A 19,313-nucleotide genomic window follows, 5' to 3' on the forward strand; every position below is an offset into this window, starting at 1 on the left:
GCACGTCCACAAGGATTTTCTTCCAGCCAACAGTGAATGTATGAATTATAATTCTTCTGGCGAGTGTTCCTTAGCGTTTATTCGTGGAACACAACGTCCAGAATCAACTGCTTCTCACTCTGTCTCTCGATGGCCATCATATGAGCTTCCTCGTTGATGCGCAACGTTTATTTGTATAAACTTATCCTAGCCAACTCCAAGCGTCTCAGTTTTGCTCTTATGCGATGCGATCATTCAAATTAGAAAGCTACATTACATTCATTTAAGACTAGATAGTATAGTTTGAGATGTGCGTCGAATATTTGCATGATTCTTGCAGTTAGTTTGTTTCCTCCCAAATTACGCAATAGCAATAATCAGTTCGCCAGAGAAACAAAATCGATAATGGGAATGTCACTACCGAACGACTACAATCGGAATTTTGCATTTGAGCTCTCAGATCAACAGGGTGAAAAAGTTAAACGTGTAAATTTGAATGTCAATAACATAAATTTAGTGAAGCATTTGTTGCTAGTAGCCTCGCATGGGAGTAAATACACAGAAGCACGGCCAAATGTTCTGTTTGGGTTTGTTCTGATCGTTAACACGCTGTTATCAATATGCTGAATAAATGATGAGCTGTTTTCAAAGAACACCATTAACCGTGTCCATTTTCAATTTCAAATAGCGATCTGTGTTGTATTTGATCAATTATGGTACTGTAAAATGTAGATTAGTTGAATATTAGCTCATGCATAGCTTGCTTACACTTGGAAACGTACACACAGCGAGTGATTGATGCGTATAAAAGGATAAGCTCAGCTTGTTCGAACTAGTATGACACCATTCCTTCATTATGCTCCTATATAACTTATGTAGTTAGTGGTCGTAGGGCTGACAAATAGGGTCACTTGCTTTTGTGGTCATGGATTGATTGGAAAACTAAAAGAACTGTTCACATGATTTAGCGGTGAATATAGCCGCATGTTTTTTTTAAGGTTGAGCGATACGTTATACATATTTGTTTGCCTTGTTTCGATAGCTATTATAGGGTAGAATAAACCAACTACTTAACAGTGTCCCTCCATGTGTTACGTTATAAATGTAGATAAATTTGTTTGTTATATTAAACATACACGTACATACGTGAATGAAATGTGTTTGTTTTGCATGTTTAATAATGTAGATTGCTGGATCGGTTGAGTTCCGGTCTGAAGGTTGCTGGGTTTTCCATTTGCTAAATTTGTTACGATCAGCTTTCTCTCAAATCCCTCTCCTACGGTACTGTGTTAAATCGTGTCATGCCCTTTTTTAGTTCTTCGAGGCAATAACTGTTATGGTCGAAATTGTTACCGGTACTGAGTGGGGAAAAATAGTATTCATTTCAATCTCGCATTATCGTACGGTTTCTTGACAATGTGTCAATTTCTATACGCTTGCTTCGAGCCTATCGTTCGGAGTTCATATCTACTCAAAAATTATTGCTTTTTACAATCTGCGCCAATTGCATCCACGCATCCACCGACACCGGTCAGGTGAAGTACCGACATGTCGGTTAGTCTACTCGAATCGCATTAAAGGCTTCTTGTTGTCACTTGATAACAAGACCAATTTCAAGATTTCAACTCTTGTGCTCTCGAGTCCTTGTGCTGGATGGTAATAGCATCGATCTTCATTTGGCATAGTCACCTCGGTTCCTAATCGCACACAGCAACCGCTGCCTGGTAAAGACGAGGCGTCATATTTGCTCATAAAAACTTAAAATAAAACTGAAAACTTGTCACTTAGCTCCCTTGTACCATAGGGTCAATAATCGTCCAAAAACGCTACTACAATGGCTGGCTACTGTACTACTGTTCCCTGCAAGTATCAGCTACGACAGTTGGGGCCTTCACATGGTCGGGGCACACTTACAGCACACGCATACACACTGCCAATGCAGCGTGGCGCGTGTACATGCCCCCGGTCGCGGTTAGTTCAATTAATATAATTTTATTCGATCTCCTCCATTTGTGCCGCTGGGGATCACAATCGTTCGCAGAAAGGGGCCCTCTTTATGCGCTACGTTTATACCTGTGGCTTCCTGCCATCCTGCCATTCCGCTCTGGTTCTTTTCGTCCAGTTCGACCTGCCCTGTCATGGGGTGGTTTCTAGTCGCTACAACAACAATATGTAACAAGAAAACCGACGTGCAAATGTGTAAGTGTGCCATTAAGAAACACGACGTTCGTAACGTTCACCGATGAGCTTTTCTATTCGTCAAGGAGTTTAACAGCCAATTTCTCTCAAATGGTCGTCCCCCAACCCCAGGGGAACGCGCAATGGAGCAGAGAAAGCAATCCTTGAAGTTGCAAGGACACACACACACACACATACACACTGGAGCATTCGCTCTTATTGGATATTGCAGTCTTCAGCTCCCGACGCATTCTGAATCTGTTGCTTGGTCTTGCGGGATGATCTTCGTATGAGCGATCTGAAACGGTGCCAGAGTAAAAACGGTGCCAGAGTACGTTTAGTGATAGCCAAGGCTGATGCTGTATACTACATGGCCTACCTTGATCGTGGTTTCGCCTTCAGATCTGCCGCAGTTGCGTTGGCAACACCACTGGCACCACTGCTGCAGCCGCCACTCGTACCCTCCGATGTGGCTGCCACTAGGTACGACGGGTCTTTGGACTTTTCACAACCTCCAATGGACGGACTTCCGATTCTCGATTTTGCTGCACGTGCAAAGGAAAATGACACAAAAGCAAAGAGAAAAAAACCCGTAGAATATAATGCCTTGCGTGTGCTGCAAATTCATCTTCAGTAGAGCCTCGGTTAATTAGATCTTCTCGTTGGCATAGTAATGAGCAGACTCCGGTTGAGAACGATGCTCCGTAACATCCACTTATGACGGCGCCTCTTTTATCGCACTACACGTTCTTACCTTTACTGCTGGCGCTGACGTAGGCGGATGAACGACGTTTCAACCCAGAGCCGGACTCGGCGCTCCCATTCGCTGGTAGAATTCGGGACAGTGTGACAAACGTTCGAAATATCTCCATGATATTGTAATCGTCCTTTGCCGAACACTCGAGCACCTTCACTCTTCACGGTCGCCATGATAAAATAGGATGAAGCGGAAAAACACACAGAGAGAGAGAGAGAGAGAGAGAAATAGAGGGAAAACACACAGAATTACATATCGGGCCTTTGGTGCGCGTACGCTTCACGTGCAAATCCTGTCGAAAGCAATTAAGCGACGGTAACAAATTCTACCGGCGGTAATGCCGCGGACCCGCTCGATGTGACGTTTTTGGAAAATGGAAATCCTCGAACCGATCGATTGGGATCGGGAGCGGTTACCGCTAAGCGCTTAATTCTCGTGCTTAAACCCGTTATGCCGCTTTTTATGACTTTTTCCTCTTCGCGCCTGCAACAATTTGCCGCCAATTTTCCTATCGTTTGCCGCGTGTTCGTCCCCTTGTCGACCTCATTTCCGCTGCTAGTCCTTGCGCGCCATGCAGAAGAGGCCTGGTCAAACATTTGATCACAAAATTGCTTTATACCAAATGAGCCGTAAGCGAATCGGAAAAACGGAAAACACGACAAAAAAATCCAAACACACACACACAGCGGAAATAAACGCTAGCCAGCTTAATCGCGTGGCTTTTTTCGTACCACTGCAGAGCGTTGAACACAGGCTCCATTCCAGGGCAGATGGTTTGGGTCATAAAGTTCTATCGGCTTTGGACCAGCCTTACCAGGTGAATCTCGTACGGCGTTTAGGTGTTTCCAGCCACTGGGGGGAAAAAGACACACAGGAACGATCGATTTTTATTATCCTTCTCCTCATCACGAATGACCACCGGAAGGCCACCAGGCACTGATGAGGACACCGAGTAACACTTCTGCAGCACTGCGGAAGGGCACAAAACGCCTAAGCTCGCTCGGGACAAGAACACTCAACTGGAAACCGTGCCGTGATGAAATTAATTTCAAATTTATCCCATTCTTCTACCCAGCTGGCCAACGCAGGGGCTTCCCAGCAACGTAGTAGGCGTTGGCGCTCATAAAACCTGAAGCCCTTTTTCATAAAGACGATGTAATGGGTGCTTTTTTGGCTGGTCCAAATGTTCGTATTTCCGTTTCCGTACCGGTTCTTTTTTATACCCCTACTCCAAGACGATTGAGCGCGCGGGCCGCAAGACCGCGGATCTTTTGATTAATTCATACCTTCATGTTTGGTAAAGAGGCGCAGCCATGCTTCCAGCAAAGTGAGGCACTAATCAGGGTATGTACCCATTCGAAGCGGTGGATTCACAGCACCTCGTCACGATTAAATGGCAGCGTCGAGTTACGCTAATCACATTGGGGGAAAATTAAAAACACTAATCCAGGAAACGGGCGTCATCGGAAAATGGCCCTTTGGAGCAATCGACAGAGCCACGGCAGTTGTGAATGGTCAGCTTTTGGTCGTCGCTTGCTTAGATGAGCTCAAAAACCCGCCGTAAAGCTTGAAAAACCTCGCACGAGTTAGGCTCAATTTTATTTGCGCGATAATTAGAAGGCTCACTCGTTGCTTGTTATTTTATACGGACGATGGTTTCAACTTCTTCAAAGGGAATACGTAATGTCACGATGCTGCAGAAGCAGTCTAACGGTAACGGCAGACGCATTCAGCGAGAACTCTTTACGTTCACTAAGGCTTGGTCGTTGTGCTTCAATTTGCGGTTTTGAAAAAAAAACAAGGACGAAGAAAAGGCACACTCCTAGCAGAATTTTCTTTCTCCGTTTGCTTTTTTGCCGGAACAGCCTGGTGTATGTTTTTTTTACTCTCAGGAATAATGAAGTATAATTTTAAAATGGGTAACGAGAGTATACGCAGGATGCTGATGTTTTGAACAACGTATAGGTGTATCGTAGAGTCTTTTTCAACCCGTAGAGCATATTACTACGTATTGCGTAGAGTATATTTTTAGAAGCAGATTTTTTTCTTGGAATCGGGCTTTGATTTATTTTCACAGTCCTCTTACGTTTGGATTGGCTTTTATGCATACACTGCAAAGATAATAAAAAATAGTGAAGCTCAAGCAATCTGAAATCAATTTCAATATCACGTCGGGTCTCATTCCATTTATGACTAACTCTACGTAACAGGCAATGGCTAAAATGTGATACTTAGATGTTAAACGAATGACTTAAGCTATTTATGTACTTCAATATTATGTTGCTTCATAAATCCACCAAAATTCCTTCTTAACGACTTTCCCCTTGAACTTTTTTTCGCCATCATTAGCGACAAGCAGCAGCGGCGAGTAATTGTTCGTCTTTGCTGTGTTACGTTGAACCAGAGGCGAATCGAGTGGTACGAATTGCCTCCTGGAATGAAAAGCCCTAAAGATGGACGCTTCGACGGGACAACCTTTGGCGTATCAATCCCGTACGTACCGGCACCATGTATGTGTATGTTTGTCACCCCCACTTCATGCGATTTGCTGCTCAAGTGGACCCGAAACCGGTCTAATACCGGGAGAGAGATTTATGTCGCACTAGATCTCCGACCCGTTGTTGACTCTAGAATCGGCTTTTTACAGTTCCGTACGTCTACCCTTTTTTGTCCATTCCATCCTTTGTGCTGGTCCGTCGACGCGTGTTGTATCATTTTCTTTCGAACTTCACCAGCATTAGACGAACGTTCTGATTTTGTCCCGTCATGAGCCACAGCAGGACAAACAGAGGCTGTTAGATGTTGTCGCTGCTTCTGTTCCGATAGCTTGCGGTGACAGAATCAGTGTGGAGAAGCATGATATGTCGGATATCTATACATATATATTTTTCTTCCCGCTAGTTGCCTCTATCGGTATCATCTCATTGCGTGGCCATGTGCATGACGTGTCAGTCGCATATCTTCGTTTCATATATTATGCGTCATACTTTTTAAGCACATTATAGTGCAAATATTTTGCTACAAAAAAAACAATCCCCTTGATGGGAATATCTGCTTCGCTATCTTACGTACCGAAGCCCTATCCATAAGCTCTCGCCACGTGGCTCAAAATAGATCAAAGCATTCGCTTATGTCCACGCCATTTAACTCCAGTAGTAGAGTGTGAAACTGCTACTGGTGCTGTGCCAAATTCATTCGCTTTGAAAACGATTGTATGATGTGCCACGCAATCGGCTGTATAAGGCGTAACAAAAAAAAAGAGACAACACAGAAGAATACATCAAATGCGAAGGCACTGTTTTGGAAACGAAATCAATGCACGGAATGTTGTGTATCACTTCCACCCATCGCACACCTTTTCCCACTCGAACGATCCGTGATAAGACGCTTTCCCGGGGTGGTGGGTGTGCGTTTTCCACCACCTTCGCTGCGTATTCAATTAGTTCGACTCAGCAGGACGCGTTGGGCGCGTCCTGTTTTCGACAACCTCAATCACACAATCAAACGGTTGACCTTTTCTCCGTGTTTTGGTCCGTCATTAGGAGCACGACGTTCCGCTGTGTGCTGTGGGGCCAATATGGTGGGAACAATTTCCAATTTTCACCTACCTTCTGCAACCTTCGCGTGGGTGGGATTAAAGTCTCCCAGCCCAGCCCCCGTATCAGTGTTCCCTGGCATCTGAGGTCCCGCGGGCATGGCAAATTTGGTGAAATAGAGCAATGTGGTGAAACTTGCCAATTTGGCTCCTCCCGAAGGACCGAGCTGTAGAGCACCGGCTTCGATTGGTTTCGTGTAGCCGCAGGGCACACGGTCGCCTGCGCAACCGATTACGCAAGCAACGCAGCATCCGAGACCGCTCCTTAAAATGCTGATTAAAATAATCAATTCAAATTGAACCGCCCTGGTCCATGGTGGGGGCAGGCACGACGGTACGATGTTTGATCAGCCCTGTAATAACCGCTTTGTGAGCGGATCCTGTCGAGCGGGTCTGTTGGAAAAGTGCGACCGTACCGCAGCAACGGAGCGGCTTCACTTCGGAGAAGCGTATTATCATCGTTGGAGAAAAATTGTAATTAATGCTGCGTTATGCTGCGGGCCCCCGGGAATCGTGAGGCTCACTCCAGGACTTCGAGAACACACGTTCGGGAAGAAGAGAACGGATAAAGCAACCCTACCAAACGCAACTCATCTCATCGCGAAGCTCCCCAAGCCGTGTTTCATGCATGTGCGAAGCAGCATATTGCGATGGTAGTACACGCAAGCCTACAGCATCCTACTAGCTAGGATCATACGCGTACTTGGAGCTGTTTTGCGCTGTATTTCGACATAACCCGTATGCTTTTTTTCCCTCCCCCAGGACGAGATGCACGAGATTCCGAGAAGCGTTATGAATTTATACTCCCGTTCGCGCTTCATCGGGCCAAATCACGCGAAGGCTCCAAGGGAAGGAAGCACCATCGAAGCACACGCTCACTCCGAAAAAGTTTAAGATCCGCTTGTTATCCGCGCAGCTCATCGCCAGATCCGGCTGAAGCGTTCTTCACCCATCTTCCAAACCCAACAGCACCGTCGTTCAGCGAACACCGAAGTTAATTACCTGGTCCACCGCCAACGACTGCGGTGTGTCCGCTTATCGTGTGCTAGCACACACCCCTGTGCGGTTTTTCGCTGGGAAAGTTTGGCCGGGGAAGCCCACAATCACCCCCAGATTTCACGGGGGCTGCCACAGGAAAGAAACAAATGCGATGTAACCATGTCATTCGGTGCTTAACGCGAGGGTGGCACTCCCGCAACCGTAGATTTCAATTTTCCCAACAGCAGGATCCCGCACCGGAGACTGCGTACGGCTGTCCCTGAAAGTCCCTGGGAGTGAGTGTGTGTGCAATTAAAATTCGATTAGTTCCGTCGGGTTTCGCCCGAAGTGGCTCGTGGACCTTTTTTGTTTTTCAAAACTCCCGTGCCACGGTGCAGCAAATCATGTCGGATGGTTTTGTGTTTTGCATGCAACCGTTTCCTCGTGTTCATTGTTGCAACCCACGGCCACAGCATGTTCTGCATGTTCTTCTGTCCCTGCACGCAGGAGCTCCATCGTCGGGAATAAAAGTAAAAAAAACACACACTCACACACACCAACGATTGCACAATAAAAGGGACGCGATTAGACCATTACAGTGTGCCTTCCGCCTTCTCGGTCGGTGTGCATCGAGGACCCACCCACTCACACCAGGACACCGTTCGCACACGGCGGAACAATTGAAACCCGTTATGGCACCGATTACAACCGGAAGGGGCCTTGTCTTGTCGACGTTTGCCACGCTCATCCCAACGATGGCGCTATGGGCTTCTGTTTTTCTTCCACACACAAGGGTTCGCTTTTTTCCCGTCGTGTGCTTTTACATCCGTGTGAGGGCGCCAAGGGTCACTGATGAACCTGCGAGCATCAGTTTGTGACATTCTCCTGAGAAAGTGGTGAAACTTTTGCGCAGTCCTGTTCCGAGGGCATGTACTATTGATTGAAGTTTTACCCATTGCAAACACACACACACACACACGCGTTCCGACGTAATGATCGACAGGGGGGTGAGTGTTCACGCCAACTCGCCATCAAAGCCGATATGCGCGTTATCAGCTCCCATGATAAGTTGCTCACTGCTTTGGGAGCACATTCTGCATCTACTGTAGTAGCGTTTTCTGGGTCGTTGGCAACAGAATAACCTGCAATACCTGCGCTTGAGCTGATTGTTTCGCTTTGCTTCTCGCCAAACTCGTTCGGGAAAACGTCCTGTTCGAAGCCCAATCTGAGAGACAAAAGATACAAATTTGCTCTAGATAGCGGGCGTCTTTGTTCTTCTGAAGTTCTGAAATTGTGAAACATCTGATAATGTTTCTTTCACTAGTTCATGTTTGGATGGTTATCCACTTTTCGGATGAAAACGAATTCCACGTAGAACGGAGCACATACACCGAATCAGTTATCCTGATACAGATTTACACCGGCCAACAAAAGTGTTGGCACGGCCGACGAAGCGTAGAAAAATTATCTTCATTGGCTTAAAAAATTATCCCATCAATGCTGCCAGTGCCGCATCACCCATTCTATCGCTTCAGATGGCAGTGCATGGTAATAAGCGCTATCGCGATCATGTGGTTGTGTAATTCTTTTGATTACGGTTTAATTATCCTCCACCAGCATGTTTATGGGCGGTTTGTTTGTTTGTGTGTGCTGTTTAAAATACAATACCCCCTATTCAGCAGTGTCTGCCTCATTACGGAAAGCAAAACTTTATTCCTCTATCACCGCCACCATATCCATCCGCTTACCAGTTGCGCTGGGATTATAATGGCATTGCAAAATGAAAGTTTTGTGTCGGGGCAAAAAGTAGCCCTCCCCACTATTTGCATCCCTGCACACAGCGACCATAATGCTTTTACCTATATACAAATGCCACTATTTCTCCCCGGCTGTGTGCCATTTTGCGCGTTAAGCGTTGCTGCTGTAATTGAGCTTATGATCGGTAATTATTGTAAGTGAACTTATCCTCGAGCCATTTCGAAACAATCCAAAATGGGTTTCTGCTATCTCTTCAAGTCCTCCCACCAATTTGCAGATGTGGCTTTGTGCTTTAGCATAAAACCTGCACCAATACGAATGAACTAAAAAAAAAACACTCCCAAACCCACATAAATAAACCAACGCACGTACGCTCGCAGACAACGGAGCCCTTAAAGAGTACGGCACACGAAAAGATTGAATTAAGATTTATCCTACACAATTGGCTTTAGTCACGTTACCGCCCGGCACTGTCACTTTTCGCGCGCTTCGTCCTAGCGCTATACACTTGACAGCCTACTATGTCGCCCCCAAACATGACAAGTGGTTGGCTTTACCGGGCGCTCGTTCGCTTCGATTCTGTGACAAACATTCCCGGAGGCGCGATTCGAGGATGTATTTATTTAACAATCAAACACACACTCGCACGCACGGAAGCGCACCCATCGTGCCGTGGATCGCGAGGTCGCACCGAGGGCAAAGTCATCTGTTGAAAATCCCAATGATTTTCCGTTGGTATGGTGCCGGGTTGCTGAGCTTTTTGAGGGGAATTTTACCCTCTCAACATATTTGTCGGCGCATGCACGACGCATTCACAGTTGCCCCTCGCTCGATGCTCGACAAGTGAAACACCGTGACTTGTCGGAACCGTCTCGCGACTATTAGGCACATATCTTCGTAAAACCATGGCATGGAACGGTTGAGCACTATCGTAATAAATGGCCCATGTCAGAAGGACGTGTAGCCGTGCACATTTGTCATGTTACGTATCAGTTTTCGAATCGTGACCTCCGTGCGTTGCCGGTGAGTTATGATCCGGCACGCGGCAACATTCGCACCGATTCGACGTTTCTCTGGCTGTGACATTGAGATGATCGATCAAGTGAGAAGAAGACTCTATCGAAGACCTGACACCTCAATCGAGTGTAATAATCATGCGGTGTTTGAGATCACAATTGACTCGACGTTATGGGGCGCAATTTTGAGATTCTCTCAATCGCAAAACGACTTTGGAATTGCTTCACTACACGAAAGGGGCTCATGAGCGATATGGTTGACAATAAATGTTAACTCTAACTAGCACTAAATGAGACGAAACCCATTGGAGATCCTAAGTTTGGGAAACCAAAAACTTTGACAAAAGAGACTTCGACATGAAGCTAAGGATATATTTTAAGCAGTTTTATGAAACGAATATGTTCCAAATTATTCACAAAGCAACAAAAGCAAACTTGTAGATAAGTACTTTGAGATCACAAACTATGCGGATCTTGTATTGTCAGAAATATGCTTACCCACGAGCAACATTTCTCCAACCGGCTTCATTTTGCTGGACCATCATCAGTCCGTTTATTTTTGCAATGAAAGAATTCCACCACTTAAACATTTGAAATATTCGCGCACTCTATTGAAATGTGTACAAAAAATGCAATCAATACAATACAGACACGTTCAATTGTGCAATCAATTTGGCAATCTTCGACATTTCGCCCCAGCCAAAGCACCGTCCCGGGATTATGTGCAGGGAATTGCAGCAACATTAATGCTTATGGGAACGCGAGCATGTGTTTCCGAATCAACCCGAACGTGCCAGGCTAACGTGCGAGAAACCCATTAGAATCAGTTCATTTCAGTTTGAAAAGCCCGGAAGGGTGTGGAAGTTCCGGGTCTTCTATTTATCTTTCACAGAGCAGCCACGATCCCCGTACCGGCACCGGGCGCTTTAATTCCGACGCCTCTGTGGTGCTCTAGTTGTCGGTCTCTGGTGCTGGCGGATCTGGATACGCCTGGACGGGCGCCTGGCCAGGAAATGGTTTTGCGAACTGAATAATTTCTGTCAATCGTTTGCAGCGACAAACGGGCGCTTTATTGGAACACTTTCAGCGGTTCTGATTATTCATAGTGCAAGGAATTATGCAACGTTCCCGTTAGCCGTGCGCCACGATGCTGGCTCCTGGTGCAGCCAGCGGTGCATCATCCTTTCACCTTACTTTTGTTGCCACGCGACAGCAAATATTAGGGTCGGAATTGAATTTTCGCTTTCCCGAAAACTCGCTCGTAATCTCGACACCACAGTTGCCATGGTGATGGTGAGCGGAAATACCTGAAAATGCCAGCAACGGTCGCGCACACAGGGCGAATGTGTCATTCCACCGACAAATCCAATCTTCTGACAACAATGCTCCCGTACAGTGTTTCCGCGGCTGTAATACTAATAATATTCCGCGGGTGCACCGCAGCAGCCTGGTTGGGGGCATATTTGTTGTGCGAGAACAAATTAATTTAAAATTGATACTTCAGCCTCGCGCTGAGAGACAATTTGCTGCACCGCGTCAGACCGATTGCATTGTGCGATCGTTGGACAGAGTACAACACACCTTTCCATCCTATGGTATGTTCGCACCGGCAAGGTGGCAACAGTTTTGCGGTGGCATTTGTTTGCATCCGTTGCAATTAATGTTAATCTCTGGATTCAGTTGTTTCGTTGTTTTCTGTAGAGGGGCATTTCTTGTTTGCATCGAAACACTGAAAGCGCTAGCACAAATGCGAGTAAATTCTGCATTAAACAGAACGTTGGACGTTTGACACGTATAGAATAGTTTGATATTTAACGTTTGCTGCATGGATGGCGTATGGTATTACAACGTAAACTGTTTCTGACAAAGAAGGATGTGTCGATTGAATACATCCATCCACAGGAGCTGCATTTACGAAACAGGAAACCATTTTTGATTCCTCATGGCAATAGTAAAAAGTACATAGTACGTATGAATATATGAACCGAAAAAAATCTCATAACTACTTCAAATTGCTAGCAATGAGCAAATAGTTTCATGTTAATGCTATCGCAACGAAATTACCATACATTTTTGAGTTTGAAATGCCATTCTAGCGACACACGACATTGGTATGTGTGAAATTTTGTAGGCCGTACAGTATATTCCTTACAAGTCGTCCGTTATCATTGTCGACAAGCATCGATCGGTTCTAGGGAGGGAAAACTTATGGCACGTTGACGGTTTACTTTCATTAACTTTACGATCAACGCCACCATGACAACCGTTGCGATGGCAATTAAACAGACTCGTTCCAACGAGCGTCAAGGCGACTAGGCACTGTGTCTAGAGGAAAGCAGCATTAGGAACACCGCGGGTGCCCGCCTCGTGCCACTAACGTGCCAATCTGTTTCACTTACTTCAGCTTTGGCAGCTCACAGAACACCCACTCGGAGACGTCCTCGATGCGCACCTCGCGATGTGACGCCGTCAGGTCGTACTTGTTGCCGACGATCACCATGGGAATGTCCTGGAAGTCGGCCCGCTGCTCGCGGATCTCCTCGAAGCACTGCTTGATACAGCCCAAGCTCGCCTCGGACGTGGTCGCGTACACCAGCAGGAACGCATGGGCCGTCGCAATCGAGAGCCGTCTCATGGCCGGAAACTGCATCTCACCGGACGTATCAAGGATGTCAACCTGCGAACGAGAAGTTCCGTTCGATTGTGAAGAAACCGAGTTTTGCGTTCGCAGTCGCAGCACAAGCCGCACACGGCAACTTACCTTGAGTGTTACCGAACCGAGGTCATACTCCCGGTTGTACAGGTCTTCCACCGTTGGCCGGTACTTGTCGGAGTACGTTTTAAACAGGAACCGCTTTATGATGCAACTCTTACCGACGCCGGCCCCGCCCAAAATCACGAGCCTTATTCGTTCGAAGTCTGACATTTTCATTTAACCCGTTCGCCGCGCGCGCTCCGTACCTCGAACGCGATGGCGTGGATGGATGGGAATCGGGTGCGTTGTCGGATTCTCCTAGAAGTGGCTTATTTCCGAGTGGCAAGAGACGCCGAACAAGCCTTCGAGCTCCAGTGTTGCACGTTTTCCTTCGTGTTCCTGTCGCGGCAGACGCTGCAACGAGGTTCTTCACGCTTCCACGGCCAAACACGGCTCGCTGGGATTGAGCCTGCCGCTGCTACTCCGACGGATGAATGGCGTCTAGCACTTCGCCAGCAGGCGGAACATACGCGTGTCAGCGACTGGCAGATTCGTTTCGGTTTTCGAATTCACTCTCATCGTTCAATACGGGACTCCAATCTGCGAACGAAACGAAACAGTACAAACCGACCAAAGGAAAATCGTCACGGTTAGCATATACAAGAATTGAATTTTTCCCCGTCTGCTTTCGTAAACATTTCCTCCTGCGAAATGCAGCACGCTGTAACGATGCTGCCCAAGACGAACGGCACGATATGCGCAAGAAGCAACGAAAATGGTCTTCCACATCGCTGCATTCTTAGGAAGAATTTTTTCCACATCTGCAAGGCCTCCGCTTTCAAATCAAGCAGTGCGTATAATTTAGCTCCCACAGACGAGTTATTAGTCTGCGAACTAACAGAGCGTTTCTGCGGCAGTGCGTTTTACATCGAGAAGCTTGCAGCCTGTTTCTACCACGAAAATGCTTACAGAAAATGAATCATAATGTACGGCATAACGAGCACGTGCAGGCGGGTTCTAATCGATTTTCATTCGAACCTCAAGAGCTGCCAGTAAACGAATTTTGGAATCGGTCGAATAACACCATATTGGTATGTGAGAAGAATTGTTAGTGTAATGTCTCTGAATGTTTCCCAAGTGGGGAAGATAGATCAGAGCTCAGTGGATTCCTTTATGTTCCTAATTAAATGAGCTCACTTTTAGACGGCTTGGGATTTTCCTTTAAGTTTGGTTTCGTTTAGCGACTATTCGAAACTAACGAATACATCATACGAATACCAAAATACGACATTTTTAATTTCTATTTCTAACATGGACAAAATAAAACGATAAAAAAATTTAGATGTTTCAATTTCCATAGTTCTATAGGTAGCTCACAAATAGCGCTTAACCATTTGACAAATCTCGTGCGTTTTCCTTCCTTCCACTCATTTATGTCGCATTTTACTTTCCCTTTCAAGCGTCATATGCGTAGGAATTAGAAATTGTTATAAGGAATTAGAAATCGTTTTAAGCAGATATTTTCTGTGGCTAAAAAGACATACTTTGAAATTCAACACCTGCGAAAGCAAACGAGCCAACGTGGCATAATTTTCATAGCAGAGAATTATAAATTATGCACTTTTTAAGCAAGCACTGTTGAGATATTTGGTGCATACTCAATTACTTTCTGCGATTTTGCCGCAAACCATTTAACCACACCAGACAGCAAACAGCGCACTGCTTTTTTCCATCAATCCAATACGGGCTATACCTTTGTAAAACCGCTGGTCGAACCTCAACTCGCACCGAGAGAGGCAAATCCTGAATGGTTGCGAAAATTAATTCGCCCCGTGCATAATTAAACACAAATTATCTAATGCGACAAACAGACTCATGATTCCGCGAGTGTTTGAAGCCCCGTTTCGAGCGCGCCGGTAATTGCCGGTGTGATGCCAGATCGCAATAATTGAAAGTAAAGTTATACGCCCGCATTGCCTGCCATTAGGCTTCGGGCTTGTAACGTATATCCCACCTCATTAGCGACACGGCTTAGCACGTCCACCGTCAATCAACGGTCGGGGCGTCACACGGGTGCTTGATGCATGTAACCACCGGTCTAGAATTTTGAATTGACTAAAAACCGTACTCGAGCACCCGCTAATGGCCGGTTGGCAGTGGTGGCCTCGTTTTTGCAGCGCGCTAGGGTCTCTCGATTCGTTTCCGCCCTTCAACCGGACGGCAGGGTGGCTGACAAGTGTTAATGAATTTCGTACGATCCGTAGCGTTTCCGCGGGAAAAGCCACCACGCTATTAGCGGAAATTTGTGCGAGGATCACGGCTTCAAAGTAGCATCCATCCGTTGACTACAAAATTCTAATTCCATGTTTATAATTTTACTCGCAATGAGAAGTCCTTCCACACACACAGACACACACACACACCCGAACACACCCTCTGGCTCACCTGTCGCAGGGGGCCCATTTGCGCTTTTGGGGTGGACGTGTTTTCCAATTTAGCTTTCCTTCGTACGAACCGCACGGGGAAGGATCACGGCCACGGAAAGCATGCGGGTGGAGCAGGCCCTTTCTCATTAGGCAAACATATTGGACATACCGCTGGGTCAGCTTGGCATGACCGCATGTCGGCCAATGATTTTCCGCTTCAACGAAGTGCCCTCGTGGGAAAATTATTCCTGGAATTACGGTGGTGGTGACGCGGTCAAGGGAAAAGGAAGGAAGCAGGGGGAGTGTAGTTTAGATAGCAAGCCCGGAGGTCGCAGATTAGGCTCGTTAGATAAAGATCGAAAACGGTCCCTCCTCTCTCCGAAACGCCGCCCCAAGGCGGTTTCCGGGGAGGCTTGAAACGAATTTGGATCCACGCCGCATGAAGGTCAAGGGATCCCATACGCCTCGTAAACAGCCGGAGTCATTCCACATGAACCTTCGTCCGAGGAATTCCGTCTCGGTGGCGAGGTGAAGCGATATGCCTGCGACCCCCAAGACGAATTCCTGAGGCGAGCGCAATTAATAGCACTTGTCGGTGTCTCCGTTCGCAAGCTGTGACAGCGTCTGTTCGCCAAACGCGCTGGCGTCTTAATTAGCGACCCGAACCGACACAATTTTAGCGCACCGACAAGAAGGGGCCAGCCTTTCTGGGACAACAGCCAATCCGCCATCCACAAAAGCTAAATCATACGTGACAGTGGCGCGCGAGCACTCTAGCAGGGAGAAAATGACCAACCGATGGCGTTACAATCCATCGATGAACGTTTTATGCTCATGCCGTTTATCCTCAGCTAGTTCAGCTCAGCCAGCCCATCACGCTCGAATAATGCGTCTCCTTTCTCGTTTTGGTGTGGAATTTATGATCACGTTACATGCCATGCGCCAGCGTAGAAAAGCTTTCCATTCAATGCGTGCCGCAGCTTCCAATTCTTGTGTCTAGCTGAATGTGCGGTTTGAAGCAACGCGTTCAGTCGTGCATTCCACATCTGGAATATTTCAACGTTCGCATTGAAAGTGTGTCTGACTGTGTGTGTGCGTGTGTTTGTGTGTATGTGTGTGTATGTGGGTGTGTTTTTGAGCTAGTAAGCATCGATAGCACTGAGATTTACGGTTCTACATCGAAAACGATATCATTCGCAATAGTAATATTTGCTTTTGAGACCACCAACCGTGCTTCCATTTGAGTGAGGTTTTTTATCATATCACACCGACCCCTGCAATGCGCGTTCAATCTCGTTTACCATTATGCCAACCTTGTCGCACGTGAGGGGTTAGCTATACGAATGTAAAAAGGAAATGGGCATTTGAAAATGACATTCAAATCTACAGACACCGGAGAATGTTCTCGCCAAATCAGAGAACTTCCCTACGAAAAAAACATCACGCAACACCCGGTGCATGAAATTCGATAGTGGGATGACTTAATTAATTCTCCCTTGACATACAATCCAGCGTAACGAGAATTCTCATTTTGGCCCGTGCTGGTAGAGAAATAGGATGCCTGCAAACTTTTGGCGAATTCTATTTCAACAGCGCCGGTATTCGATGAACATGGTGTCGGTTGCTCAAAATTTATCCCGGCTACCCAAGTTTCACGTTCGTTGTGATGGAAACGATGCGTCTACCTTAGACGGCTGGGAAGAAAATCGTTGAAGCAAGTGAAACACGATACGCCACCCCCAATATTGTCTAATCGCGCGCAGGACGAAACACGACCGTCAAGACCGTCGCCAAGGACCGGTGTAATCGACGCACGTACCTCTTCTTGGATGGGACACAATAGAAAACGTGCTGCTGCTGGTTCCTGCCCGATTCGAGAGCTTCTCCGGGGCCCACTCGAGGCGATCGCTTAAAAATGTCATACTGCCTGCCAAACGCCTATCAAATGATGCTGTTTATATTTACTACAATACACCCCCGCCGGGCAAAAGTGCGACAAGTACCATGAGCCCCAGATTCGCCTGCTTTAGCCGTCATTCTTTCGCTTCGCCCGAAAACGGAAGTGGAGTGCCTTTTCACGAAAGCGCCCCCGGGATGGCGCAAGCAAGGACTCTGGAAGTAACAGAATGGAACTGCAAATACCACTACGGAAAAATTGCCTCCCTTATTGGTGACGGTCGAGCTGCCATAGTTGCTGGCTGGTGGGCTCTTAGCCACCAGAAGTCAGCACTTAATTAAATTGGCTGAGCAGTCGAGATGGTTCGTTTCAATGACGGTGGCTTCTGCAGTTCGTTTGACGTATGAGTGGAGTAACTTATGGATACCTCGTTAACCACTGTCTGGTGGGTATGCCGCATGAACACTTGCACAGGGACTCGCCGGAAATCGGACCACATTTCGGTACGGCTGTGAGAAATTGTGTACAGTCCAAATGGACCGTTTTGCTGGTTTTTGCTCCTGGCAGTTTACAGCAACGGATGCTCGTGCGAGCACACCAAAGGTTGCTAAATGTTTGCGAAAAAGCCAGCCCCAGGTATTGAGAAATTTGTTTGAGACGTAAACGACATCCTCACACATATTTCCATTACATTTGCCGCTCGTGCTCGTACGGGTGGATACAGTTTCGTAACGGTATTTACAGTACTCGCTCTTAGTTCCCATGAAGGTGGTCTCGACGGTTCCGTTTCTATTGTGTCCCGAGGCGCTCATGTTTACACGAACCGATCGAAAGTACTGCAACCCGTTCCGGAAGTTGCTTTCGTTTGATGTGCATTCAACGTGATACGTTCCAAGCGCAAGCCACACCGATGCAATAGTTTGCAAAAGTTGCTCGAATAAGCGGGGAGACTTACGGAAACCGAGAAGCCTCGTGAACGGGGAAAGGAGCGAGAACCATCGAAGGAGCAAGTCCTTATTCAATATCTTTTGCGCGTTTTTTTTGTTTCTTTACTTTATCACAGCCTACTCAGCTGCTATGGTGCTGCTTTTAATTGCATTCATTCGTTCGGATTCACCCGGTGAATAGATAAATTAAGTACATTTATCAAATCGGCTCGAGCGCATCAATCGAACGCGTGGTTGGCCGCGTCCAACGGTTGTCCATTCATTTTTATCATTCCATTCGCTCCCCCCATTTGGGCGAACTCCGCCCAGACAACAGTGTAGCGGGTGTACGAACGAACCCAGTCAGTAAAACGAAACCATAAATCAACATTTCACTTCGATGATTTGGCCGTACCACGCTGATCGAAGCGAATCGCGGCCACAAAAAGACAGAGTGTTCATTTGCTGGAACCCAAATCGTTCCGAACATTCGCTCGCTTCCTTGAACGCGCCTGCCTGCAGGAGAAGTGATTCGAAGAGGACGATCGGTTTTCAAAGGCGATTTTTCCCACCTTGGCAGCCCCACGTATTTACAAATATGAACTTCCACGGCTGTACAACGTCTGTAGTAGCCCAGTAGTTTTACTTATCGCATCCTTCGTTTACCCATCCCCACTCGGTTTCAAGCAATTCCCAGAAAAGGTGCGCGTTGTGGCCGCCCGATTGTGGAATGATTTATAGACATTGGCCAGGATGCAGCCCCAAACCTACCCCATTTCCCAACGGTTGGGTAACTCATTTATCGCGAATGATATGGCCCCATAATAGCCGTAAACACTTTTCGCCCAACACCGTTCCCGCCGGTCGCTTCGCTCTTACGCAATCTGGCAGGATCAACCATCAACATTCTCATCACCGTTGTGCTTCAGTTATGTCGTAAACGGAGGCGCTTGATTTGCAGTTTGCAGGTAATCAATCGATGAACAGGAAAAACTTCCAATGTGACACCATCGAGGCGCCGGTGCACGAATATAGGCACAATAAATGAATTTTCTGATAGCTCCGACACTTTGCTTTCTACACCGTGCGAGTTCCCGGTGATGAAATG

General features: G+C 46.8%; 1 protein-coding gene across 1 annotated transcript; it reads right to left on the reverse strand.

The window, feature by feature from the left end:
* Positions 1–2,373: 2,373 nt before the first annotated feature.
* On the reverse strand, positions 2,374–13,193 carry LOC128726328 (GTP-binding protein Di-Ras1). Its single transcript, XM_053820130.1, has 5 exons — positions 13,023–13,193; positions 12,661–12,938; positions 2,912–3,072; positions 2,537–2,702; positions 2,374–2,455 (listed from the first exon to the last, which is right to left on the reverse strand). The coding sequence occupies exons 1-5, from the start codon at positions 13,191–13,193 to the stop codon at positions 2,374–2,376; spliced, it is 858 nt and encodes a 285-aa protein (XP_053676105.1).
* Between the last annotated feature and the right edge of the window lie 6,120 nt (positions 13,194–19,313).

The sequence above is a fragment of the Anopheles nili genome, chromosome 3, assembly GCF_943737925.1.
Source record: "Anopheles nili chromosome 3, idAnoNiliSN_F5_01, whole genome shotgun sequence".
In the NCBI taxonomy this organism is placed as follows: Eukaryota; Metazoa; Arthropoda; class Insecta; order Diptera; family Culicidae; genus Anopheles; species Anopheles nili.

Coding starts and splice junctions, on each gene's coding strand:
- LOC128726328 (XM_053820130.1), bottom strand. CDS start 13,193: ATGAAAATGTCAGACTTCGAACGAATAAGGCTCGTGATTTTGGGCGGG. Junction 3,073..12,660: donor TGTGAGCTGCCAAAGCTGAA/GTAAGTGAAACA, acceptor GCGACCGTGAAG/AGTGAAGGTGCTCGAGTGTT. Junction 2,456..2,536: donor AAGGCGAAACCACGATCAAG/GTAGGCCATGTA, acceptor GCACCGTTTCAG/ATCGCTCATACGAAGATCAT.